Source organism: Sesamum indicum, linkage group LG5 (assembly GCF_026168435.1).
Source record: "Sesamum indicum cultivar Baizhima isolate 11 linkage group LG5, ASM2616843v1, whole genome shotgun sequence".
NCBI classification, from domain to species: Eukaryota; Viridiplantae; Streptophyta; class Magnoliopsida; order Lamiales; family Pedaliaceae; genus Sesamum; species Sesamum indicum.
Window position 1 is genome coordinate 14,226,691 of NC_142661.1, and position 27,122 is coordinate 14,253,812.

The window sequence follows — 27,122 nt, forward strand, 5'->3', positions numbered from 1 at the left end:
GCCCTGTCAAATATCCCGTGGTGAACTGTTTCAAGGTGAGCGGATTCGATTGAAGGTGCGTAGACTTGCGGTCTCGTTAGCGTAGGCATTGTGGCGTGATCGAAATAAAAGCTTGCTGGAAAATTTGTCTCAGTTGTCTCAAGAAGTGGACTCCTCCTACCAACATCTCCTCCTTGCACACATATCTTTGTAGTAAGGTTATAGCTTCTCTACTTCGTTGTTTTTGGCCTTTAAAGTTTGTAGGTTGGGAACGAACTTACTCTCTTCCAACTTTTTGTTTGTAATTTTGTGGATTCTTTGGTTATAATATTATGCTTTTTTAAAAAAAGAAAAAATAATCTATCAAATCATAAGCCCATCTCACTTGATAAATGTGTCTCTATTATAATAATGAATTATGTTACAATTAATAATAAAAATAGATAAATAAATTAAAAAAAGAGCTGGTTTATGTGCTTTGAAATTCATATATTTTGACTGAAGTACGAATCATAACAAATTTTAAGCTAATTCTAAATTTTATGAATAAATTTACCATACTTGTTCGATTTTACACTCTTTGGTTGAACTCATGTGAATGTCTAATTATAATAATTGACTTGTACAGATCTTACAAATTATAAGTTCGACTCATTTAAAAGGAATTTTAAAAACATTTTGATATTAGATAACAAATAAAAATGAAAAAACCCATCCCATGTAACACACACTCCTTCATTTTCCCTTCATTCTTGAACACCAAAAACATGAGTAAAATCAAATCAAAGAATAGTGTAAGATGAACTTTTATTGTACAATTGTCATAGTTGCATTTTCATAAACCTTTTCCATTGTAATTTGTCCAAGTTGCATTTTCATAAACCTTTTCCATCTGCCCAACGTGCCAGCCTTGCATGTTAGAATTCAGATCTCTCTTCTCACATTCCATTCCTCCTTTCTTCACTACTTCTCTCATTACCTGACAAACAATCAATCAGTAGCTCCCAGAGAGCAAAGCTATGTCGATGCCGCGGCCGCCCAACGAGCCCTCCTTGGCTACGTGGGACTGCATGCTGCCGGGGCCACCGTCCAAGAACAATTGCGGATCTGCGGACCTCTCCTCAGCCGGCCTCCTTGCCTACGCTGCCGGCAGCTCCGTCGCCATTCTTGACACCCACTCCATGCAGCTGGTCTCCACCCTCCCCCTTCCCCCACAGGCTTCGTCCACCGTGTCCCCCTTCATCACCGCCGTGCGATGGTCTCCCCTCCCCCTACCCCACTACCTACTGGACAGCGAAAATACCTCCTCGCACCTCCTGCTCGCTGTCGGTGATCGCCATGGGCGCATTTCGCTGCTTGATTTCCGCTCCAAAGCCCCCATTCTTTCTTTCGATACAAATAATCCTAATTCATCTAAATTAGGTATCCAGGATCTCTGCTGGATCCAGGCCCGACCCGACTCCTGGTGCCTCGCTGCCATTTCAGGACCCTCGTTTCTCTCTATTTACAACACTGCAACTGGCCGCTGCTTCTTCAAGTACGATTCTTCCCCGGAATACTTCTCCTGTCTTAGGCGGGACCCCTTCGATTCCCGCCATTTCTGTGCCTTGGGGCTTAAGGGATTCCTGCTGTCGGTGAGATTGTTGGGTGATGATTCTGAAAACGACGTCGCCTTGAAGGAACTTCAGATTCGCACAGACGCGTCGGAATTGCAGAGGCTGGAGAGAGATTCTTCTAGTGGCAGTAACAGTGGGGCGCCGGCCTCTGTGATCTTCCCCAATTATGTGGCGAAGTTTGCCTTCTCGCCACATTGGAAACATGTGATATTAGTGGGTTTTCCCAGAGAGCTTTTATTGTTTGACTTGCAGTACGAATCGGTGTTGTTTGCAGCAGGGTTGCCGAGGGGTTGCAGCAAGATCTTGGAAGTGTTACCAGATGTGAATATGGAGGTGTTTTACTGTGCTCATTTGGATGGGAAGCTCAGTACTTGGCGACGCAAAGAGTGAGTGTTGTATGTCAACATGACTTTGCATTTTTGTTTTCTTGGTCATGTTTATATTGTACTGTATTGCTGAAGTGTGTTAGAATAGATTCCACGTGAACTTTTTCAAATTTGTTTATATAAACTGAGTAATGATATACAGAGTGTCAACTTGTGAGAATAATTACCTAGTAAAAATGTTTCAATAGAAAGTTTAATGGCCACGATTCACATGAAAAATGTAAGCTTATGAACTTATTGATATGAACGTGATATGTAATTTTAACAATTGAGCAAAGTTTGGTGAGCGTTGACAATGTATATTCTGTTGCCAGGATTATGGTAAAGAATGGTGAATGGGTGAATTGAAAGAGCAGACAAAACACATTTTATGATGTATATAACACGCTCATTGTGGTTCTGTAATCATGTTAATGTGCGAACACTGTCAGTTATGCACGAAGCTGTAGGACGTAGAAACAATGTGATAATTCTTGTCTGCTCTCTTTAATGGTTCTAATGTCATGGTAACTTAGATGCAATCCCATCATTTTAGAGTAAGCTTCTAGTAGGTCTAATTTCAGTTACTGGATTTCCTGTATGTGGTATTACTAGTAGAGCTTGTTGACTGAGCATTATTCCATGGTGATTAGGAGGTATATAAGTATACACCAAGTTTTTGTTCTATTTCATTGCGTAGTTGGAGTACTTTTCTTTTCTAAATTTTAGGTTGACTAAGAAAATCGTTCTTATTTGCATCATACCTCAGGGGAGACCAGGTGCACATGATGTGTTCAATGGATGAATTAATGCCTTCAATTGGCACAACTGTTCCTTCTCCTTTAGTTCTTGCAGTTGCCATCTCTCAATCAGATTACATGCTTCAAGACATCCGCAAACTTTGTCTTGGCACAGATTCATTTGATATGGATTTCGATAATCCTTTTGATTTCTTTGATGAATCTCCTATAATTTCGAAGACACATTTAATATCCATCTCTGATGATGGAAAAGTGTGGAAATGGCTCCTGACTGCTGAAAGGTTGAGGGATGGTCAGAAGGATATAGAAAATGTGAAAAAGGCTGCTGAGGTCCGTGAACTTCCAGCCCAGGAAGTGGAATCCCGATCAGAAGGTTTTCCTGGTGACTTAGGCGTACTGAAATCAGTCACACAGCCAGATGATACAAATAGCAGAGAAAACCGCCAATCTGGTCCCACTACTTCTTTAGAGGAAGTGTCATTTAAGGTTGTTGGGAATCTTATTTTTCAAAGATAATGCTCTTTTGTATTTCCTCGTTTATATTTATTTGATGTTGCTACCTGTGCTGGACTTGATGGTACAAGGATCACAACTGAAGAAGTGATATTTGCATGTTATTTTTCTAATTCTGCAGAAATACATAACTGCAATAGATGTCGAGTATCTGATGTATGCAAGCTTCTAAAAGTTTGATTCAGGGCATGATTGTTCTTGTTGCAGGTCAATTTGAATAGTAAAACATCCTTTGCGTCATATAAACCAAATGTTAAAAGAAGTAGTTACTTTATCAAGTTAAATCATGATTGTGGTTCTGTTCTAGAAGGCATTCAAAAGGAACTCGAGATTGTACTTTTTATTTAACCATGTGATCTGGATGGGAAAGAGAGTTATTCGATCACTCAATTCTTTTCAGGTTCCCTCGACTGCCAGAAAAAAAGAAAAATTCATTTTATGTTTGTTTCGGATTTGATTTGAGCTGATGGGCCTGATTCTGTAATATTTTGTTGTTCCCCTAGCCTGTTGCTGTTCTTTCTATGGGTTCATCTAAATTGCTAGTTCTGCCAATAATGCAGGTCACTCTAGATGGGCAGCTTCATCTTCTGTCATCAGCAGTTACTATGCTGGCTGTACCATCGCCTTCACTGACGGCTACTTTAGCACGTGAGTAATCTTTAACTGTTTCCTGTATTCGTGAATCCTTTTCTGCCACCCCTTGAAAGCTCATCGAATCTTCTGTGTTAAGCAGCATTATGCATTAACTGATTATTTATGCATTCATGAAGGTGGTGGAAACTCCCCTGCTATAGCTGTTCCACTAGTTGCTTTAGGAACGCAAAATGGCACGATAGATGTGATTGACATCTCGGCTAATGCTGTTGCTGCAAGTTTTTCTGTTCACAGCAGCATGGTCAGGGGATTACGTTGGCTAGGAAACTCAAGACTTGTTTCCTTCTCTTATACGCAGGTCAGAATAGTCTTTAGGAGCATCCTAATTTTTTGGTGGTTAACAATTTCTCCTTATGCATATGGTCACAGGCTATGTTGGCAATTGGCAGCAATTGCTTCACACTTGATTCCTCTTTGATTTAACTAGTGCATCCATTTTTGAAGCATTGCCTTGACTTCTGTCAATATTTGTAAACCGCAGTTTCTTAACAATATTCATTTTTGTATGCAGGGAACAGAGAAAACAGGAGGCTATGTCAATAGGCTTGTTGTAACCAGCCTGAGAAGTGGCCTTAATAGAACATTTCGAGTACTTCAAAAGCCGGAGCGAGCACCAATAAGAGCATTAAGGGCTTCATCTTCTGGAAGGTTTACTGATTCCTTAGTCGTTCTATTTGGTTGTTTTGTTTGTACTGGATTTGAGTTATTTGATGTTTTACATTTCTTGAAATTTTTCATGTATCCTAAAGTAAGCATACCTACTGAAATTACATATCTTACTGATGATAGAAGAAGTATTTAGCTACTGAGGAATTTGAGAGCAAACAAAACTTATTAGATCTTATTGTTGCTAGTCAGTGATTGACCAGTAATATATTTTCATGTTAAAACTCAAATTGTGAAGAAAGATCTCGGAATGCATGTTCAATCCTCTTCACTTGAAGAAAATAAGACAAAAGGAGAGTTGAAACTGGAAAAACTTTAAACAACTTCAATCACTACTACCACAACCATCATCTCTTGCTTCATTCTTTTTTGTTAACTTTCTTTTATATTCCTTTACCTTTTGGTGATGGCAATGGAAATTGATGAGGTTTGGCTCCGGAAAGATGGAATGTTATATCCAGAGATGGTTGGTCGGAGCTATGAGAATATTATACAGAGGGAGTGTCATGAATGGTTAAAGATGAGAGTTCTGTTGGCCTTGGGTTTGGCTGCTAAGTGAGAATTTGTCATTTTGAATTGGACTACTAAGATATGGTGGAGTTGTTAGGTCTCAGTTAGAGAGCTGGGGGAAAGTGTGACATTATATCAGTGTACAACTTAGGGGTGGTGGAGAGCTGGGGTTGCTGTTGGTGCTGGTTTAGAAAAGGTTTAGGCCTTGTTGGGACTAAGTAGGCTATATTGATAAATAGTCAATATTAGTAGTAGTAGTATAAGTATTTTGGTATAAGTTGCAATTTTCAAGAAAGTGGCGAGAACTGTGAATGTGGGCGGGGTTTGACAGCTTTTGGACAGCAAGGCTATAATTGTTTGAAATCCTTTTCCTTTCTGCATTTAAGAAGTGGATTTTGCCAATAAAAGAATACGGAGCCATTCTAAATGCATCTTTGGTTTTTAACATAGTTATATGTTGTTTCTTATTTCAAGCCTTTCAAAGCACATTGTTCATAAAATGCCTTCGGTGAGGGGTGGGGTTTGTTTATAGGGTTTTAAAGTTGTAATTGTTTTAGTTGAATGTAAATGCCAAATAGTTAAGGAAAACAAGCATAAAATTTTTACAGTGCTTGACCTAATAACCAAGCTTTTGATGAACTACCTAGGCTTTCACTCAAGATTTTATAGGTTCTTGCTTCCAATTTCGATTTGTCTGAAGCCTACTATATACCATACAGCATTCAACAATTGTGTTGCTAGGGACACTAAGTATTGCCCTTCGCACTTGGACAACCTCCATGTTGGCAAGGGACATCCTTCTCCTTGGCACTCATTCAGGCCTCTTTTTATGCAGGAGAAAGGATTTGTAAGAGTTTGAAGACGTTTGAAAATTGTAAGGTCAAGTGGACCCTTCTTTCTTACGAAAATGGTCACATTTACAATTTATAAGAGAATAATTTTTCTCTCTCAACCGAGAAAAATGTTCCAAGTGAACACATTTTGATCGATTAGGACAGTTTATATCAAGCTTCCATAAATTTTTCAATAAAAACAAATTTTAGGAGTTATATAACAATTTCCAAAAGTTATGTTCATAAGCAGACTTTGGTTAACCATGGAAAGCACAGTTCATTAGATATAGACAAAATGTGACTTGGACATTTGTGTGCAGTGCCTGATTTCTAAAGTAAGTTTCTAATGAAAATCTATTTGCATAAAGACTTCAGTAGGAAGATCAATAATATATTTGGGAAGGATATTTCCATCTTATTAAGGAAGTACTTCTAAATCAGCCGTTAGAATGATTTTAAGAAGTAATTGTGATTCAACCTGAATAATTATACTTTGAGAGAGTGATTAACTCACATTAAGTTTATATGTCAGCCTACTGCTTTTGACTCTTTTTTGCGATCTTGAGTGGATTTTAATATATTACAGTGCGGAAGCTTACCCTGCCATTTCTGAATCCAAACCATTAGATGAAATTGAGTTTTGGTTATCTTCAGAAACATATTTAAGTATTGGACCAAAAGTCAAGACACTTGTTGAGTTACTGCAAGTAGGAGCTCTTTAGTCACATTGTCATCTGTAATAGGACAGTTTCAGATTTTGATTCATTTCTATGTGGAATCCATTTCCTTACAAGTACAAGAGATCTTTCTCAATCCTCACATCAAGGATTACAAATGCCCTTTTTTGCATCAGGCTCTCATACTGGTAGTCTACCTCTTTTTCTGGGGTTGATGATTAAGAAAATGCCACTCGTATTTCTTCCTGGAAAGGAAATTAAACAAACAAGAAATTATCTAATGGAAGGTTGTAAATTTTGCAAATATTTTAATACGCATAAATTTCTATTACCATCATTTTAGTATAAACAAATTTGAGTCATAAAATTTGTTAATTTCAAAATCATCATGAGTTTATATTTCTTGGTTATTACTTTTTTCTTACAATAAAATAGGTCTGCTTGTGCATATTTATGTGCAATTTTTACCATTACAAGTAGAAGCATTTACAGTTTTAATCCTGATTTAGTTATCAATCGGTTGATGGATCAATATAGTTTCACTTAAATCCTTGTATTGCTTTAACTAGGTTCATTCTTTTTGAGTGGTATTGCCAAAAATGTCGTCAGGTAAGCAAAATCTAAGACGCACCGAATTTTTCCAGTTAACATGATGATACCAAAAGCTTCACTTTTTCGGGAAAAATCTGAATTTGAGTTTTTAATTACAATTTTGAGGTTATGGTCTGTTAAACTATTATCTTGATGTTAACATGCATTCTAACAAATAGTACTATAAGAAGTAGCTTATGTGCGGAATTCCATGCAATGGTCCAAAAACTGTTGAATAGGGAACAAGTTATATAAGATTATTCTCAGGGAGTAAGAATGTAATGCGACTGACTACTAAAGATTGTTTTATTGTCTCAAGGATGCCCTCATCACTCAATGTGCTCTTGCGCATGTACGCGTATAGTGGGGGAGACCATGCTTATGGGATAGAGATTCTCGTCTTTCTCAAAGGAGACTTATGACTCAAATGGCTGAAATTGTTGTCAAACCTAGGTTGATATGTCCGAGAACAATATTAACCCACTTGACTAATAAATCAACTCTGGTATCATTGCAAGCAAATGGTAGTCTAAAGCAGTCTGGGTTAAGATTTCTTTGTGATTCTCTAATCTAATTATTTTATCTTAGAAGCTGGCGCCTTTTTTACCCTCCATGTTCTCTATATTATGCTTTTGCCCCCTCCTCTCCTTTTTGAAGTAGGATATCATAAATTTAACTTGGTATACACTAATCACTGTGGATAGCTTGAGATGTTTGAAGTAGGATTCCATTGCCCTCAATTTGGGTCCAGTGGTAGGTGGGTTGCTGGGTCTGGGAGGACAGTGTTTGGACATGAAGCTCCTAATGGATTGGCAGGGTAGACGACTCACTAGATAGGAAATGCAAAAATGTTAAGGATTAATGGACTAAGTTAGATTTAGGTACTTGTAGAAGTTTTAAATACTAGTGGGCTATAAAGTTACTATGAACTGCAGGTGCATAGGGATATGGATAGTAATGAAATCTTATGATTGATTGAACTTCTAAATTTCAGTTAGATATTGTGCAACTTCTGGCATGGTGGCACAACTGCTATTCTAGGTCTAGAAGGTTTTACAGGGACTTTTTCAGGTCTACTAGAAAAAAGTTTTTCCAAGATAGAATGCATTTCTGAGATATATTTTCATGTAATTTTTCAGAGATCAGGCTGGGTTGATATACAATTAAGATCATCTTCTCATATCCTAGTTTAAGCCAAAGTTCTTGTCAATTGGTTGCTAAAGGAAACACTAAACTGTTCTTATAGAACTTGTGGAAAATGTCAGGGAAGTAGATAAGTTTGCGTTACAGAATATCGCTTTTATAGTAACCAAAGATCCGTAATATTGTCAATAGCAAATAAAAGTATTCACTTTCCCTTCTGGAGATGGATGGTTGAGATATAAATGAGAAAAGGTTATAGAATGGTGTTCTAATTGGTCAAATCTATGACTTAATTGACCTAAATGATTTCATTTTCATTCTAAAAAATCACGAGCATTCTTTACTAAACCTGTTCAAAGTGGATTTCTTTTATATTCACAACTTGTTAGCAATTCTTTCTGAGACCCTTCCTTCAATATAGCTGTAAATTCTTTCAGATATCTTTTGATCTTGTTCCGGGATGCACCTGTTGAGGTTTGGGCAATGACAAAGGCTCCGATAATGGTTAGTTTTTATTCTTCTTCTTTATCAGCCTTTCTGATTAAGATATGATGATTGTTCTCTTTCTTTCTTGTTTTGGAAACTGTTTTGAAATTTGTCATTTAAGTGAGATAAAGGTATCAATAACAGTTATGCATTCATTAAGCTGATTTAAAGGTGTGAACTTGAACTGAGAGCAAAAGTAACTTGATTCTGCGGGTAAATTATCAAACAAATAATGAATGTTCTCTTGTAAGTCTCAAGGCTTGATAACCATTGAGTTTCATTTGAGCTAATTTTCCCTATAATCGCATATGCTGCCAACTTCTGAATTCATTTTATTGATCATGACTAGAAATTCCAGCTTTTAATAAGAAAGTTTTCCTTTTTAATGAATTGAAGTAAATTAAATTACAAATATCCACACTGGAATAGTTTTATTAATTCTTTCAACCTTTACTCTCAAAAAACATCTAAAGTATTTATGGTGCAGCTGAGGTCGTTAGCTCTTCCATTCACCGTTCTTGAATGGACTCTTCCAACAGTTCCAAGGCCAGCCCAAAGTAAACCTACAAGGACCTCTTCATTTTTATCCAAAGATCATGCTGACGTCCCCCTTATCGGGCCCTCATCCCCTACTACAACATCATCAACTGATGCTAGTGAGCAATTTTTGCTTAAGCTAATTCATATCTTTCTTTAAAGATGTTTCCTAGATCTGACTCTTAAGTTGGCCAGCTTTACTTAATATTTGCATTGAATATTCATTTCATGAATTGCAGAAGAAGGAGCAGATGGATCCCATGAAGATTTTTCAGAAAGCTTTGCATTTGCCTTGGTGAATGGCGCACTTGGAGTGTTCGAGGTCCACGGACGAAGAATCCGAGACTTTAGGTATGCTTTTTCTCTAATTCATGGCTGATGGTCAATTTATCAGGATGCGCTTTGGGCCTTTAACAGATTAATATCTCCAACCTTTGGAATTAAATTCAAGTTATAGTTTTAGGTTGAACCTCTAAAATATATGGATAACTTTAGACTTTTTGGCAGGAGCAGTGAGCTTTTTATTTGAAACTGTTTTTGACGGGGTGGGTATGCATATAGCAATGGGATGAAGAGGGTAGTCAAGTTCTCATCTGTTCCAGATCTCATAATTAATGATAACTATATGTAGATACCTCAAGTTTAGGCAGATGACGAGTAAACTGACTTTTTGTTGGAAGTCTTATGAACAATTTGTTGACCAGATTTTTCTGTTAATGCTTCTATATTAGCATTTTTTTTTCAAAAAAAAAAACCGTTTCTAAGTTATCCATGTCAAACAGGTTGTCAGTGGATCTGTCCTTTGGGAAAATTTCTTCGAATAAACAAAGTAGACCTGTACTATGGTTGAGCCGGTCATTTTTTGATCAAATTCTTTTTATTTTTTTCGCTGTTAGTTGCATTTTGTTTTAACTCTAGTTACTTATGCTAAAACTATTCTGCATGAATTTTTTCCTCAGTTATTTCCTCTTGCCCAAGCTTTTAGCGTGTTTTCTTTTTGCTATTACCCCTTTCTTGCTTAATCATAATCTTGATATAAGCTTTAAGGCATCATAAGTCTGATAGGTAAGCAAGTTGCTTACAAAAAGATTTACTCAGAAACGGCTCCTTGCGTTGAATCTGATATAGGAGATGGCCATTTGTTTTGTTAGCCAAAATACTTGATTTTCATTTACAATTGGAAAGCTGAAGCTAAGTTGCAAGCTTGATTCTATTGATGTGATGCACAAATTCTAGAAGGTTGCTCATAATGAGATGCTGTTCTGATGTATTACATTTTATATGTGCGTGTATTATGCTGACTGAGATGTTTTTGCAAATAAAGATTGTTTAAAGCAAATTTCAGTTTTTAGGGAAAGCATACATTTGTCTGGGTTTTTTATCATAAATTCATGGACAACCAGCGTACTAAGCTGCTCATAGTTTTAACTATATCCTACTTTTGGACTAACTTCTTATTTCAGAAGAGTCAAAAAGTTTTGCTGTTCATTGAGAAACTTTTGTTATAGCATTAGACAGTCCTTGTACGGTTCACTTTCTAGCAAGTTTAATGATGATGAAAACTTTGTTGTTTGGCAATGTTGTTACCTGCTCTCTTCGTCAATCTAATTTTTATGGTGCTGCGTGTTTGGCATATTTGCTTGTTCTAATCATTGATTCTCCTGTTATTTAAGAGTATGCTGAATTTGCAATTCGGGCTAGGTATAGTTGATAATTGGCTGCTGAAAAGTGGAATAAAAAACGGCAATATGTTGATGAAGACAATATTATTTGTTCGCTCATTGCTAATAACTAGGGGTGTAAACGATTCGAGCTTGAGTTGAGCTCGAGCTCGAGCTCGAGCTCGATTTTTAGTTGTTCGAGCTCGATTCCTATATGATGAGACAGCTCGAGCTCAAGTTGATCTATTATTATTATTATCAATAAAATAAAATGTTATAATTTTATAAGTTATAAAATAGATTGCATAATGTATACTATGTTATAAATATACCAAAATGTAGTATGAAATTTTAATGTATTGTTATAAATATAAACTACTAATTAGTTTAGTAGTAATATAATTTGTAAAATATACCAAAAAAAAGAAAAATTCATACTGAACAATTTAAAATTGTAGAAAAGTATCCATTATTTAGAATAGTGCAATTGAAATATATAAAAATATTTTATAGTTGAGATTAATATATGTTCACAATCTGCAATAAATTTATATATTCATAAATATTAGTATTACATTGATATAACTATCATCTTACATTGTTGAACAATATGGGTTAATTGGGTCATCAAAATTCAGATCAAACCGTTAGATATGATCAAACTTACAGAAAAATTCATTTGGTAAAGTTTTAGACTTATTGGATATACGGATGTCGAGATATCGTACTCGGAACATAAGAGTTATCGTTCAAGATGGTGTATCGTTGAATCAGGTCATGTGATATGATCTAATGGACATAGTCTTATGTATATTTAAAGTTGGTATGAATCGGGTGCTCGGATTTTAAGATATCGTAATTGTTGATTAAACTTTTTTATCTCATTATATATATAATAAAATAATAATAAATATAATTAAAATTGTTCAACCATTATTATTATTATTATTATCATTATTTTCGATTAATTCGTAGGAATAACTAAATTTCGACATAAATTTATAAGTAATAAAATAGATTGCACAATGCATAGTATGTATCTTGATATAAATATAAAACTCAGAAATAGATAAAAAGATCATAAGTGAATTACTTGTCAATTTAAAAAACATATAACAAATACAAATATATATTAAAATATAACATAAAGTTTATATGTGTCATATTAAATAATAATCTTAATTATAAAAATATTATAATTTACTAAGTTGTTGATTAAATTTGTTTTGTATAAAGATTGAATGTATAAATAAAAGTACCATAATTTATTATTGTCCAAAATAAAATGTATGATATTGATTAATAATTATAATATATGGTCAATTTTGAGTGTAAAATTGATAAGTTTTGAATATAAAATTAAATATATAAACATTTTATAAATAAAAATATATATAAAAAATAAAAAAAATAGGAAAAGCTCACGAGCCGGCTTGCGAACTGATGAATAAAGAGAATTGAGCTCGAGCTCGAATTTTTCGAGCTTGAGTCGAGCTCAAAATCGAGCTGGTTTGCGAAGCTCGTGAGCCAGCTCGACTTGTCTGCCACCCCTAATAACCATGCGCCTAAAGTTAGTATCAAATCTAGCTGGACTTGTGTTCCACACCTCATGGCACCACTAATTCTCCTTAGGCGATGTTTTCATGGGCTTGTGAATGTGGCTAGTAGTAAAATTGGAGAAATCTTGGTAATTGATTAGTAAAGCTGTCCAAAAGTTGAAAGTGAATTTTCTTCTTTACACTACACTAATCTTGCACCCGGCCTCTTGCCTGTCTCTTGAGCCTCCGAGCCCCGTTCCTGGCCCGTAGACCAATCCCCTACCGAGCGCTGTGCCCTCTTCAAGAGCTTGCTGCAGTCCTGTGCAGCCAACTCTAACCCATCCAAGCCCTGTGCTGCACACATAACTTAGTCCCTCCCCAGCTTTCCCGCCCTGCTACAAACCCAGGCTGCCATCACCTACTGCTGCAATCAAGCATGCTGAGTGGTAACTAAAAATGCATTTGGTATAAATAAGTATATAGAAACTTATATGTATGCATGCTTATATATAGTTTTATATATGAATACATATGCGTATATACAAGTGGTGGCGCAATTGTGTTTCTGATGTTGGTGGCCTGTGGTGGTTGAATGGTTTGATTTGAAGAGGCTTGGGGCTGGTTCATTATGGGTTTTTGGATGCTTCGCACTTATGCTGCAAGAAGTACAAAAAATATCTTCCCAGAAGCTAAAGTGGAGATTGCAAACATCCTTCAAATGGTTTCTTTAAGCCACAAGGGGAAAAGCTGGTTTTATAATCTGTTGCAAACTGCTACTAAAGATTTGTTTGCAAAAACCTATTTGAAGTGATCATTAGCTTATCGCTGAAGTTAAATTAAATTAGATTTTGTGAAACTTGGTTATTCTTCTAAAAAAGTTTACGTCTACCTTTACTCTAGCAGAAGGAAGAAGCACAAAAAGGGGCGCTGCTCCAACTTATTTTTTTGGTATATGGGTAGATATTATAACATATATGGTGTTTTTGTCCTTCCAAATTTTGAAAAGTAGAGAAGGGAAGTATGTTTCTGTATTATTGAAGACATGTAATCTCAAATACATAGAGATGGAGGAAGAGGATATGTACAAAGTGATTCACATACCAATCATAGCTATCGCAAATAATAAGAAAGATATATACAATGTAACAACCCTAACAAATCTTAAATCTTCTAACCCCCCCCCCCCCCCCCCTAAGCTGGAGTATAAATATCAATCCTGCCCAACTTGTTATAGAATTTAAATTGGGAAAGGTTTGCTCTCTGCATAGGAGGAGTTAATCCGCCTCGGGAACGAAGTGGCATTCTAGTTCAATATGTTTTTGTCCTCTCATGAAAAATTGGATTGCTCGCAATATTAAAATTGTCACTCACTTTTTGTCATTAATTTTCTTTTTTTAGTGATTTTTAATGAATTTATATTTTATTCAAAAATTAAATAATTAAATTTCGATAAAGCTAAACTAGTTTTCCAGTTTCTTCACTGGCCAATTCCACCTCCACCTCTCTCTCTTCCTCTAACTCACTACACATACACAAGAAAAATGAAGAAATTAGTAAATAAATGTATATTATATGCATATATATGTAAATTTATAAATTAGTGTATCAATCTACTGTCGACAATATATATGTATCTATATATACATGTGATGTGTATGTAAATATATAAATCTGTGAATACATATGTGCATATATACATACATTTTATAAAATCTCTTTCACTCTCTTCGCACGTGTGTGTGTACATTTGTGCAACTTAGAATTGGGAAGAGTGGGTTGAGTGATGGGGCTGCATGGAGGGTGGAGCAGCTGGGTAGATCTGCAGCAGCGATGACTGCCAGAGTGGGGCCAGGGGCTGGCTGTTGATGAGAATATAAGGAGAAAGGAAAAAACAGAAGGAAAGTAGAAAGAAAGAAAAGAGGGGGGGGGGTGTTGAACGTGGAAAAATGATAAATAAAGAATAGGAAAGAAGACAGAAAAGAATAAAGAACAAAGCAGTACAATTTTTATTGTCTTTGTTATTTTGCTTTCTGTCTTAGAGTTTCATGACTACTCCGGAACATAGAAATGGAACTTTTAATTTGTATCTTTTCATGGTGGTATAATTTCATATGTTTCTATGACGTGATTTGGTCATTTCTTTTAGTGGATAGAAATCATGGCCTTTTAATAAACAAATCCTTGTCAGTCATCTTTCAGCTTCGTCGCATTTTCTTTTGTCATTATAATTTATTTCTATAACCAAGTTAACTTTTTTATATTACATTGCTCACTACTTTATCATGTTCAACTACAAACTGAAATGGCTTCCATGTTTCCTTAACATCATGGAAGTGCTCTAATTCATGTTATCTTGTCTGAATTTGCCATTATTTCAGACCGAAGTGGCCATCATCTTCATTTGTTACGTCGGATGGATTGATTACAGCCATGGCTTATCGCTTGCCTCATGTAGTATGTACCATATATGATGGACTTATTCTACTCATGATTGAATTTTCATTTTTCGACTTTATGGGAAGGTTTCATATTAGAAGCTCTGTATTGACATTTCAGGTCATTGGAGACAGGACAGGGAACATACGCTGGTGGGATGTCACTACTGGGCAATCATCCTCATTCAACACTCACAGGGATGGTATTAGGAGAATCAAGTTCTCACCAGTTGTTCCTGGAGACCGTAGCCGTGGGCGTATTGCTGTTTTATTTTATGACAACACATTTTCTGTGTTTGATCTGGTAAGAATCACATAGCATGATAGCACTAGTTGAAATACTTCATGACTATGTTAATCATTATGTGTGGAATATTTTTATGTGAAATTTCATGTATCTTACATGGATAACAATGTGTAGAAGGTAATCCTTATACTTTAATGGTATTTAGAGACATCCACTACCAACTTAAAATTTGTTCAACTTCCTTCTCAATTCATTTTGATAAGAGTTGGATTAAGATTTAAGAAACCTTTATTCCCCAATTCTACATGTGAAATTTTCTCACAATTGCAATATCAATGTAAAAGGACTAGTTCACATTATTGTTCTTTCCCCAACTTAGGGAATGTCTCTGTTTGATTCTCAATTTCATAAGTGCTTTTGATCTACAGGATTCACCTGATCCATTGGCTAATTCCCTTTTACAACCACAATTTCCTGGAACTCTAGTAGTTGAACTTGACTGGTTGCCATTGCGGACAAGTAAGGATGATCCACTGGTACTGTGCATAGCTGGAGCTGATAGTAGTTTCCGTCTTGTTGAACTTAATGTGTATGTCTATTAATTCCTTACAGTTCACTATAACTCTTCATATTTTAAGCATTTGCTGCTACAACTGTGTACATATCCAGTGTAAGCTGATAGAAGAGGACATGGTTATCATATCCTTAGTATTACTCCAACTGTCCTAAGTTTAAAACTTTATTTCCTGAATGGAATTTCTTTTTACCATCTCAGCTAAAACATATGAAATGTCAATTGATTCTTCATTACTACATTTGAAGGCATTAATGTAAAGATATACAACACTTTCATTTTCTCTAAACTCATCTAACACTCGGACCTAGTTGACTGGGAGTTTTTATTTTGGATGGAGGGGGTATTAATTTAATGAGACAGGCACTATGAGTTTGCAAGTCAATATATTCTATTATGAATCAAATATTTTCTGTTTCAATCAATCTGAAGTGTGATCCTTGCAGGATATCCTTCTTGTGTAAGAGATCTACGAAGAGGCAGATCTTATATCAGGAGAATTCACGATATAAACAGAGAAACAGATCAATTAAGAAAGGAACCTGAAACATTAAAGTTGAACTCTTGGATGATACAAACTTAACAGTGCCAATATAAAGTATTGACATTGTAACTGCCTGTTGCCTGCTAGATCATTAGCAATCTTTTCTAGTTATCGGGATGGAAAGTGGCACAGTGGATGTGATACTTATTTGATGTGTGCATTAAATTAGCATGTGCCAGAGTAGTTCTATTTTGTCCTGTGTGGATTGGATCTACAAAACTTTACAGTAAAGTTTGTTTACATGTCATATTTTGTGTTGCAAAAATGGAAACCAAGTGCGTTAAGGATACTCTTACTCAACTTTTCATGTTATATATTTTCACTTGAAATGCAATTTACTGCTTGTCGCAAATATGTTGAGAAGCTCACAACCTAAAAGCATCTTGCTATAGTTGATGAGCCAAATTCCTCTGCATGCAGAAATGACCAGAAAATGGGGGTTCTTGGTCCCCAAGTTCGACCAACAAAAGAGAGATTTCGGCCAGTACCTTTGCCTTCTCCTGTATTGCTCCCCACACCACATGCCCTGGTACCTTCTGAAACATGACTTGTAGCAAACTATAGTATAAACATGGATCTATGGATTGGTTGGTTGTTCTGTAACTAGTATTCTGTGTACAAGATATATGGTAAAACTTTAAGGGAGGGGAATCTTTCTTTGTATTGGTATTTCTTTGATGTATACTACAAACAGATTGAAAATACTGTTTTTGGTAGTATCTTAGTAGAAGTTGAAAATTGATAATGAGTATTTGTCATCAATTTGCTTATTAGAGATGCTTTTCTTTTTCCTACAGGCGCTGAGGATGATCTTGCAGTTGGGTGTGAAACCTGCATGGTTTGATGTATTTAGCACAACCATGAATGACTGGAATACTCCAGGAACCCCATCAGCTGGAGATCTCCGTGGCTACATGATGAATTCACCACGTGTTGGCGACTCTGTTGTTCCAGAAATGCTTCTGAAAGTATTAGAGCCTTACCGTAAAGCAGGTCTGTTTCTGTCCTGTTCACAGCTAATGTAAAATATGTGTATCTTAACAATTTAATGACTTTTTCTTCCTTTACGTATCCTTAAGGCTGCCTCCTTGATGACGAGAGAGTAAGACTATATGCTAAAGTTGTTAGAAAAGGCTCCCCATTGAGGTTGGCATTTGCAGCGGCCATCTTTGGTGAATCCATGGAAGCCCTATTTTGGCTACAATTACCTCATGCTCTCAACCACTTGATGAATAAATTGGTTAATAAATCAACACAAAGAGGGCCACATACAGCTCGCACTCCTGAAATTGACGAGGCATCCATGTTGAGCAGGATATCTTCAAAAGGGAAATCAGCGCCTGGATCAGGGAAAAAGAATTTGTTGGTTAGTCAAATTGAGTGATAAAAATTGTTGTTTATTGGATAGATATGTTTAAATTAGCTATCAAGTGTTTTGGTTTTATTGGTGGAAAGTTGTGATGTGTCCGTTATATGTATGGTTTCCGGTAGTTGAGAATTCTTTATGATAATATTTCTCATCGCAGGTTAACGGTCAACTTAAATTGATGGCCTTTGAACAACAAGAACTATGGGAGCGCGCTAATGAACGTATCAATTGGCATGAGAAATTGGAGGGCGAAGAGGCAATTCAAAACCGTATACATGAGTAAGTCTTTCCTCTAAATTATTGACACCTCCTGTTCAAGATTTCTAGTTGCTAATTGGATCATCCAGCATTGGGATGGACAAGTTTATTATGAGGCTGTGCCTCTATCAACTGAATTGTATTCTATTACTGGATTCTTGTAGAAGCATTAATTGTGTTCATGGTAGCTAGCCACAAATCATCTTTCCGTCATGTATTATTTCTTTATGAGAAATAGATTATCTCCTATTTAGTGGCAAACTGGATGTCTAACTAAGTTAATTTTGTCTGACTTTGAAACTGAGTCATCATCAATAATCTGATTGCTTTATTATATTGCGAGCAGAATGTGATTGTTAAGGATGTACTTGCATGGTTAAGACACAGTGGAAGAAGAGAGACAAAAATGAGATTAGTTTCTAGATATCCAACAAACATCGAATAAGTGCGAGTAATTAGAAAATATATAGTATAGCTTGCAGTTATTCTTGTCATTTCACTTGATGCTTGTTGCAAAAGCAAGAAAATAGTTTCCTCTTTCATTTTCCATCTCTGTTTCTCAAGCTTAAAAGTGTTTATAAAACATGGAAGGAGGACATCTACATCAGAGTTCATATGATTGTGGGTCAGGAATCATATGCATCAAAGTTTTATGTGACCGAGTCTGCACAAAACTGCGACACATGCTCATAAAATGTTATTGTCATTTGAACAGTGTACAGATGGCTGTGAACATATTTATGTGATGATTCAAATAAGGGAGTTACAATTATCTCCCTGAGGAGTTTAATTACAACTATACCCCTCCCCATTTTGAAACTACAAAACCTTCCCATTCAAAATTACGACATTTACATGACGCCCCCATCTGCTAGAAGTATGGAAATGATCATGTAATCCAAAAATTTTTGTATATGCCTATTTGCCATTAGTTATTTGGTAAACTTGAAGGGGTACTTTTGTAATGAATACAATCTGTAGGTAATATTATTTTAATCATGCACTGGATACCAAATTTTGTAGCCTTATCTTATTTTATATTCTTAACTATTTATATTTTGTATTTTATGTAAAGAATAATAGATGCATTCATCTAACTACATCGCATAATGATATGAAGCTATATTATGAGGGTTGGATTGTATAATACACTGAAATTAGATAAGTTTTCATTTATTGGCACAAAATCTTGTAATGTTAATTCTTCAACATGTTTTTTCAATTTGTGATGATTTGCAAAAATGATGTAATGAAGCCTTATTTACTTTAAACCAATGCCATGCTGTTTTATTTATTTCAATGTTGGAATCAATTGTTTTAAACACTATAACAGTAAACATATATTTTTAGCTATCATTTAATATCTAGAGTGTGGAGAAACATAATGTTAAGACAATCCTTCTTTGCAGTTTTCAGAAAAATTTCTCCTATGACGTTTTTAAAATAAGGCACCTCAACATAACTAAAGAATTATATTTATCTCGTTTTCCTAAATTAAAGACAGAACAAATACACCTCCATGTTGTCTAAAAAATTAAAGGGGAATTAACATTATAAATTTGAAAGCACTGGCATGTAAACATTGTAAATTTGGAGGGCACTGTAATTTCAAAATGTGGAAGGGTGTAGTCAGAGATTACATTAATTCTCAAGGGAAGGAGTTGTAATTGATTGATCTTTTAGTTTTTGACCAGGAGGAACTTAGTCTTGTTACATTTATCATTTGGGTGTTTTTACTGGCCGCAACTTGGAGGCAAGATTTTATAATTTTAAAAGGGCCCCGGAAATAGTCTGTAGTTACAATAATTCCGAGCAAAGGTCATTACAATAAGCCCTTCAAATAATGCATATGGAAGTCCAAATCTGGATTATTGTGGACTTTAGGACTTGGAGAGAAATTGGGAATGTTTCTGTTGCATTTATTTTAAACAGAAATAATAACAATAAAAATAACTAGAATCCAAGAAGCTTGGACAGCATTCAAATTATCTTCAACAGAATGTTCCTTTATTTGGCAGGTCTACCTTAGTTGTAACTATCCTGTAGACTTTCACTTACATGAGGTTCAAAGTGTGACTGAAATGAAGTGACCATAATCTAACTCTAAAGTTTAGTCATTTCAAATGAGAGCATTCAGTTTAGGCCCTTGGGGATGAGGGAACATTATGATTCGTGTTTCAGTCTTTTCCACAGTGGCTGGTAGTAAATATTATTTATTGTCTAGTTGGTAAGAGTTTTCATTCTGCCTCTTTATTTTCCTTCAAAAATACTTTATGGAAGCTCTGTTGCACCAGGAATAAAATCACCTGAAGCAGCTCCATCCCCAAAAGGTTATCCTCGCAGCTTATCAAGATCCTGCTCTGCGTCGATCTAATACTTGCAGCTAAAACCCTTTGTTTCCTTATCGATCTGTTAACTTAAAGTCTCTTAAGTTTCTAAACACTTCTCTTCCTAAAATCATGTGTACATCCTCCTGCTGTAGGATATTTTTTTAATTGTTGCAAAAACCTCAGGTTGAATGAGATGCATATCTCATTTTAGCAATAGGTGAAAATCTTATATGAGGTGTCAGTATATGCATGACCTGATGTAAATTTTTTTGGAGACTGTTAACTGAATAATAGAGAATCTTGACATAAATAAGACAAAATTAAGCCTTATTCACTTTATTTCCCATGGTCAGACTTGTGTCAGTTGGGAACTTGGAGGCTGCTGTTAGCTTGTTGCTCTCAACTTCTCCAGAGAGCTCTTACTTCTATGTAAATGCTCTGCGAGCAGTTGTGCTTTCCTCTGCTGTGTCCTCATCTCTGCATGAACTGGCTGTAAAGGTACTTGTTTCTTCTTAACTGCTCTTTCCCTCCAACTTATCATACCATCTATTCATCTAGTATTCCTCTGTAGGTAGTCGCGGCCAATATGGTCAGAAATGATAGGTCAATGTCTGGCACGCACCTGCTTTGTGCAGTAGGGAGGTATCAGGAAGCTTGTTCCCAGGTAGAGTTTTATCTTGCATATCTCTATTACAGTGTGCCTATATACTGAAACAGCTGCCATGATATATGTCAGATTCTTTTTTATCTTTTGTCTGGCAAGGACATATATAATATATCATTGGGAGAGCTGTACTTAGAAACATGGGCAGTCTTTTGGCAACTTTTTAGAGTTGTGCCATTTGTGCTTCTTGTGGGGTCTTTATAATATTCTGGCATTTGAAAGCTATCTCTGTGTTACTTTCTTATTTATATATCTTAGACTGAGTGAGAAAGGCAGTCAGCCAATCACCATGACACTTTCCTCCTTGATGGCGTTGAACAAAGTAGATTTGTCAAGTATGTTACAGAAAGTACTCCTATGTAATGTATACATGTGTGTGTATTAGCGATACTTGGGAATGTGATTTCTAAATTAAGGGACTCTATGCGTATGATACGATAGATGGCATGCTAGCACAGACAGGGGCATGACAAAATTGTCTTTTATTATTCTTTCCTTGTGGATCTGATGCACCTGCAAGGTAGACATGCTCTTCATTCTCATAAGTAAATAAGATACATAATTATAATAGCGAAGCTCAGACATTTACTCTCAAAGGTGTATCTTTGCTTTGTGATAGTTAAGGCCAGGCCAGGCCAGAACAGACTCATGAAAAGTCGATTGGCATGTTTGCCGTTCTTGGTCCTTCCTGTTTGTGCTTTCTGGTCAGAGGAGCCTTTATTCCATTGTGCTTTCTATTATGCCCATGTGGGTTAGAGGATGAGACGACCTAACACACTTTTGCCAACTAGAAAAAGTGAGACGTTGCAAAGATATATGAGAGTGGTATGGACCTAACCTATATGTGGAAGAAACTCAACCTTTTGATAAGTCTGATAAGTTGTTAGATGCAAAATCAAAAAAGAACATCTCCGGGTCCTGGACGGTGTAAAGAAGTTTGAATTCTCATTTAAAATGTCTTGAAATGAGAGCAAGAGCAAATGTGGGGTAGGGGGACTGCCAGAGGATCAGATTTGTGATTCAATCACGCCCACATGCTGTTGGTGTGAGAACAATACAAAGAATATGTTGACTAGGAAGCAGCCAAGATAGGTGGCAGCTAGTGAAAAGCTGTGTTGTATGTAAACTAAATGTCCCTGGTAGGGCATGAAAAGGGGCAGCTCTTTCATGTCATTAGAATAGTTCTCTACTTTCAAGGGAGTCATTCGGTCCAGCTATTCTAGCTTTTCTTTGCATTTTAGCTAGAGATTTCAATCTTTTTTCTGCCTATTGTTTTGATTTGCTTCATGACATGTAATATAAAAAAGGTCAGGAATATACATTATTACGAAAGTGCTTGAAGCTGTTCGAGCAACATGCAAATAAATGGGCCAAATTGTTGTAGTTAAGGATGTTTAGATAAGTATATGGGGAGAGGATAAATGAATAGTGAAAATTAAAAAGTTTTTGATCATATGATTATGGATGAACATTTAAGCAAATTTTGGAGGAAGAACTCCTGGTAACTACTGGTGGCATGTTTAGTACAGAAGCACCTCTTATCATAGTATTTTCCATGATAGTATGCTACATCATACATACCAGTAGTTCAGAAGGTTATTCATGGATAAACTGATCAACAGTCAAAGAAAGGGAACGGGATATGGCTGTTCGTATAAAGGCCAAATATGTGGATTGGATGCTATTGAGGATCATAAGCAGATTTCTCAAATATTTCGTTTGAGTTGTCCATTCTTGCGTTAATCACACCAAGGAGAACTTGTTAATCTTCCTAAAGTTGTAATTTAGAGTAATGGCTGTTCTTGGAGTTTCCAGTTTGCGCATAGATGGCTCCAATTACTCAGAATTCGCATGCAAGAAAAAGGCTATTCTGCTGGTATGGATGCCTGTGTGAAGGGAATTAATGTGGAAAAATGAATAGCTTTCCATCCTAAAGCAACCTTCAATATTTTGAGTTTTCAAATAATCACCAGTCTTGACACTGCATGTATACATTCTATGGGAAATAAGAGGGAAAACAATATAATACCACCCTATACTGAAATCAGATTTTATTTGGATTCTATTTGAGCTCAGATCACTACGGAACTTGTGTTCAAGCTCAGCTGTGCTGTAATTAGTAGTGCTTGGTATTCCTTTGAAAATTCTCTTCAACAATGGTCGAACCGGACTCAGGTTTCTGTTTTACCTTCTTATCATGGTATTCACATATTAAGATAAGTAAGATAAACTTCATTTTCGACTCATTTATGGATTTTTCCTCAGTTAATATGCATGGTAACGTTTTTCTTCCTTTTTGAATATTTAGTGGGCTTCTTTGTTTTGTTTCTGCTTTATCCTTTAGTATTGCGAGTTATTAGAAGCCCTCAACTTTGTGTTTTTATGTGAAACTGTCATGAATATTCAAACTCACTCATGTTCTGTTTTGTTTGTGCCACCTTAAGTAGAAGTTTGTACCACCTACTTGTGACTGATGCTTAATGCAACTTCAATTGTAGTATTTACCAAGCATGCACACTGTTTGATGGGACACACTCTTTTTTTTCAATCTGCCTCTGGTTGACTCGTATATGTTGTAGTGTATCTGGTAAATTTAGGTGTAAATGTGAGGTACTTTCATCTCTTGGCATGATAATTAGCTTTTGCAAATGACCAAGTTTTGCACTTAAATAACAAACAGGTGGTGAAATCCATGATGCATCTGTTGCATTAATTTATCAGTTAGATTGATAAAGTTCTAGTGGAGTTTGGTCAATTTTTTTATCAGAATATAGAAGTCCGACTAAGCCAGGACCACGTACTTCCTAGAAAAGTATTAAGGAACACCACTCTAAGATTGTGAAATGTATTTCTAAAGAATGATAATTCTGCTTATACTGTAGTTTCTACTCTTTTGCAGTTGCAGGATGCTGGGTGCTGGACGGACGCCGCAACATTAGCTGCGACACACTTAAAAGGGTCTGATTATGCAAGGTTTGTTCTGTCTTCACTTCAGTCAGGCCTATCTCCTTATTGGTACATCTGCAAAGGTGATCTGTAAATTTACTCAAGTCACAAGATTGTTTCCGCTACTAATATGTCATTTCTTGTATTTGAGAGCTTAATCTGTATCTCCTTTCTACAATTTGGTACGAAGTACTCTCTATTTCTTTCTGGCATGTGTCGTATTCATAATTTCCACAATATTTACATTAGAGAAACCTCGGAAATAGATAACAGCAATATTGTATGCTGCTATTCAACAATGCCATAAGCATTTGACTCCTTTGCCCTTTTAGGCTGTCTGCCTTTACCGACTTGTATCAAATTAGAAGTTTGTGTGTTGAAGTGCCAAATTAGCTCTAGGTGGTTGCTAATCGTATTACGAGAATATTTGTCTCCTTTTACATGACCAATTACTATGGCAAAATTGATTTCAAATTTACAAATGATGATAAACCCATGTTTTGTTGTGCTAGTGATTCCACATTTTGTTTGTGTTCAACAATGCATCACACATCTCTTTAGCTCAATTGTTGGGTGAACAAATGATTAGGACCTTGACTTCTATGAATGATCCACAGAGTGTTGCAGAGATGGGCGGAACATGTTCTTCACACTGAACATAACATCTGGAGGTATCACTTTTCCATTTTCTTATTTTGAAAAAAGTATTTTTATCTGTTCTCTTTAATCCTTAAACACGTGTCTATGCAGGGCATTGATATTATACGTTGCAGCTGGTGGGTTACAAGAAGCATTGACAGCTCTTCGCCAGGCACAGCTGCCCGACACTGCAGCCATGTTCATACTTGTTTGCCGTGAAATCCATGCTGAATTTCTCTCCCGCTTGGATTCTGATGAAGATGCTACTTTGTTAAAGAATAAGGTCATGAACTTGCCTGGGCTGAACCCGGGAAATGAAGATGTCGTTGCAGTTGGTGAATATTATGGACAGTACCAGAGGAAACTAGTACATATGTGCATGGATTCTCAGCCATACACTGACTAAGTAGTTGGGAATAACTCTGGATCTGTCGCAGAATCTTCGATACATATGGGTCAATGTGGCTGGCGGAAGAATTGCAACTTTTATTTGTCAAGGTTGAAGCATAAAGCTAGCTAGCCATCATCTGGAAGGTGACAACTGTTGTCTATAACATCCAATATAAGAGGTTTTGTGAACCTAATTCAACCCCCCCCCCCCCAACCAAAAAGAGAAACGGAAAAAGAAAAAGAGGATTTTGCGAACCTAGGGAGCTATAGTTGTACTATATTTTTCATCCCCATACAAATGGGATCACTCTATAGGTTCCTTGTATAGAATTTGAGAATCCAAATTTGTAAGAGTGATACAAGTAAATCATGTAACTTACGATCTTTGGCTAAAAAAACTCTGATTTTTGTGATGATTATAAAAGTTTTCATTTTGTTAAAACAATAGAAGCAGTGTCTATAAATTGGCAAATCAATCCGATGTCAGTGTTCCAGGAAGTAGGAACAATGAAATAATGCGTTCTGTGTCGTGTTGTATACTGTCAAAGTTCTTTGCTTGAGCAAAAACAATAACCCGTGGAACGCAGTTAACTTAGGAGTAACTTCGTTTGCCTAATGGGAATATCAGGTGATTCAAATGCAATCTCTGTCCTGTAGACATGCTTATGTACATTGTATGAAGATGAGGAAGTCTATTTTTGACTCGGTCTAATTACGGGAGTTAAAGAAGCTCAGCTCAAAATTGATCGGATCAACAACTAAGGGAAGACATCTCACAACATTTTCTTAAATTAAACAAACCAGCTCTTTATAAGTTAATCAACATTTTTTTACGATATAACCATGGGACATAGCTATTGCATAAGCTCATGACATGAAGCATGATAGGATTAGTTTACCTTATTTCCACTTCTCACAATATTGTTGATCTTTAAGAAGTGACAAACGTAGCATCTAAGACTAAACAAGAATTATACTAAGAACACTTGTTACGACAGGTGAGTTTAATAGGAGCTGTCTCCAACCAGTAAGTTGGGGCATTCCATGAGGCAATAGGTCAAGGTGCACACGGATCGAATCGGCTCAAGACCGGCAGGGATTAGTTCGAAAAAAGTCTTGTTCAAGACCTACCTACTACTATTTACGATCGGTCCTGAGGTGGTCATTAAATGGCCCGTAATTGAGTCCATTTATAAACTAAGGTACAGTCGATGAATCGACTGGGTTGAGGCTCGGATCAAGACCGGATCAGGCTCGAATGTTCTTATTTTAATTTTATTTTTCTATAAAATAGAGGTTTACTTTTGAACAAAACTTTATGGTTGTATTATGAAATAAATAAATAATAAATTAAATCACGCAAAAAAACATAACTAGAAAAAGTAATAGTTAAGATTATATAATGAACTTAAGTAATAATTTGATGAACAAGTTTACAATAATAAACTTAGATGATAATAAATTAAAAAAGGATCTAAAATAAACTTTGAAAAAAATAAACAAAGAACATTAATGAATTAAAATATTTAAAAATTAGAAGTAAATTAATAAATATAATAATTTTTAGAGTTTCAAAAGTATAAAAAAGCTATTAGAATAGTTAGTTTAGAAGAATGAAATGAAACTTATGTCATGCGTTATTTTAATAAAAAAAATGACCCAATAGGCCCGGCTTAGGACCAGGTGGGTCACTAGGCTAGGCTGGTCCTAGGTTTTAATACTTGAGACCAATCCAGTCCGAAGTGGGCCTGGGCCAACCCACCTCATTTTTCCATCCAGTCTTGGGTTGGCTAACCCAACTCGGCCCACTGCGCATCTTTAGCAATAGCTGTTGGAAAAAGTTCAAGCAATCATAGTTCAGTTTTGAAAACCAGTCAAAATTAATAATAACAGTTTTGAAAACTAATTTCGCAAAACAAATACGTTGTCACAAACAAAAGATCAATTAGATATTCTATTGTGGTATGTCTTTGAAGTAAGAACAGTCAGCCTTTTATAGGCTTCAGCAGTTGCTAAACATTAACGACAACATAAAATACGATCATAAAAGCGCAACAGGAACGGTAGAAAACGACCAACAATTTCAAGTGCCATAAATTCGTTTAAAAATAGAATTAAAATTTTAAAATTTCGAGCACGAACGGGAGGCAGCGGCGACACGCTTGTGGAGCAACCGTATGTTCACTCTAGTTTTCA

The 27,122-nt window shown here is 35.9% G+C and overlaps 1 protein-coding gene across 3 annotated transcripts; it reads left to right on the forward strand.

Annotated features, from left to right (window-relative positions):
- Positions 1-831: 831 nt before the first annotated feature.
- Positions 832-25,125, forward strand: LOC105162134 (uncharacterized). Of its 3 annotated transcripts, none has more exons than XM_088880439.1 (20): positions 834-1,981; positions 2,730-3,207; positions 3,795-3,882; positions 4,005-4,186; positions 4,400-4,536; positions 8,746-8,812; positions 9,282-9,450; positions 9,571-9,682; positions 14,909-14,984; positions 15,087-15,269; positions 15,641-15,801; positions 16,751-16,859; positions 17,128-17,323; positions 17,410-17,696; positions 17,857-17,978; positions 20,641-20,785; positions 20,859-20,951; positions 23,851-23,924; positions 24,487-24,568; positions 24,648-24,786. In XM_088880439.1, the coding sequence occupies exons 1-19, from the start codon at positions 999-1,001 to the stop codon at positions 24,551-24,553; spliced, it is 3,729 nt and encodes a 1,242-aa protein (XP_088736565.1). In that variant the 5' UTR covers positions 834-998; the 3' UTR covers positions 24,554-24,568; positions 24,648-24,786. The 3 variants fall into 3 exon arrangements, with proteins under 3 accessions (XP_088736566.1, XP_088736565.1, XP_088736564.1); XM_088880438.1 differs by having other exon boundaries at positions 837-1,981; positions 24,515-24,568; positions 24,648-25,125; XM_088880440.1 differs by lacking the exons at positions 20,859-20,951; positions 23,851-23,924; positions 24,487-24,568; positions 24,648-24,786 and adding an exon at positions 20,252-20,287 and having other exon boundaries at positions 832-1,981; positions 20,641-20,779.
- The last annotated feature ends 1,997 nt before the right edge of the window (positions 25,126-27,122 follow it).

What these genes read in the sequence shown, in the direction of transcription:
- LOC105162134 (XM_088880438.1), top strand. Translation starts at nt 999, where the DNA reads ATGTCGATGCCGCGGCCGCCCAACGAGCCCTCCTTGGCTACGTGGGAC. An exon ending in TGACAAAGGCTCCGATAATG is followed by an intron (nt 8,813 to 9,281) that starts GTTAGTTTTTAT and finishes TTTATGGTGCAG; the next exon opens with CTGAGGTCGTTAGCTCTTCC. An exon ending in CATTTTCTGTGTTTGATCTG is followed by an intron (nt 15,270 to 15,640) that starts GTAAGAATCACA and finishes TTTGATCTACAG; the next exon opens with GATTCACCTGATCCATTGGC.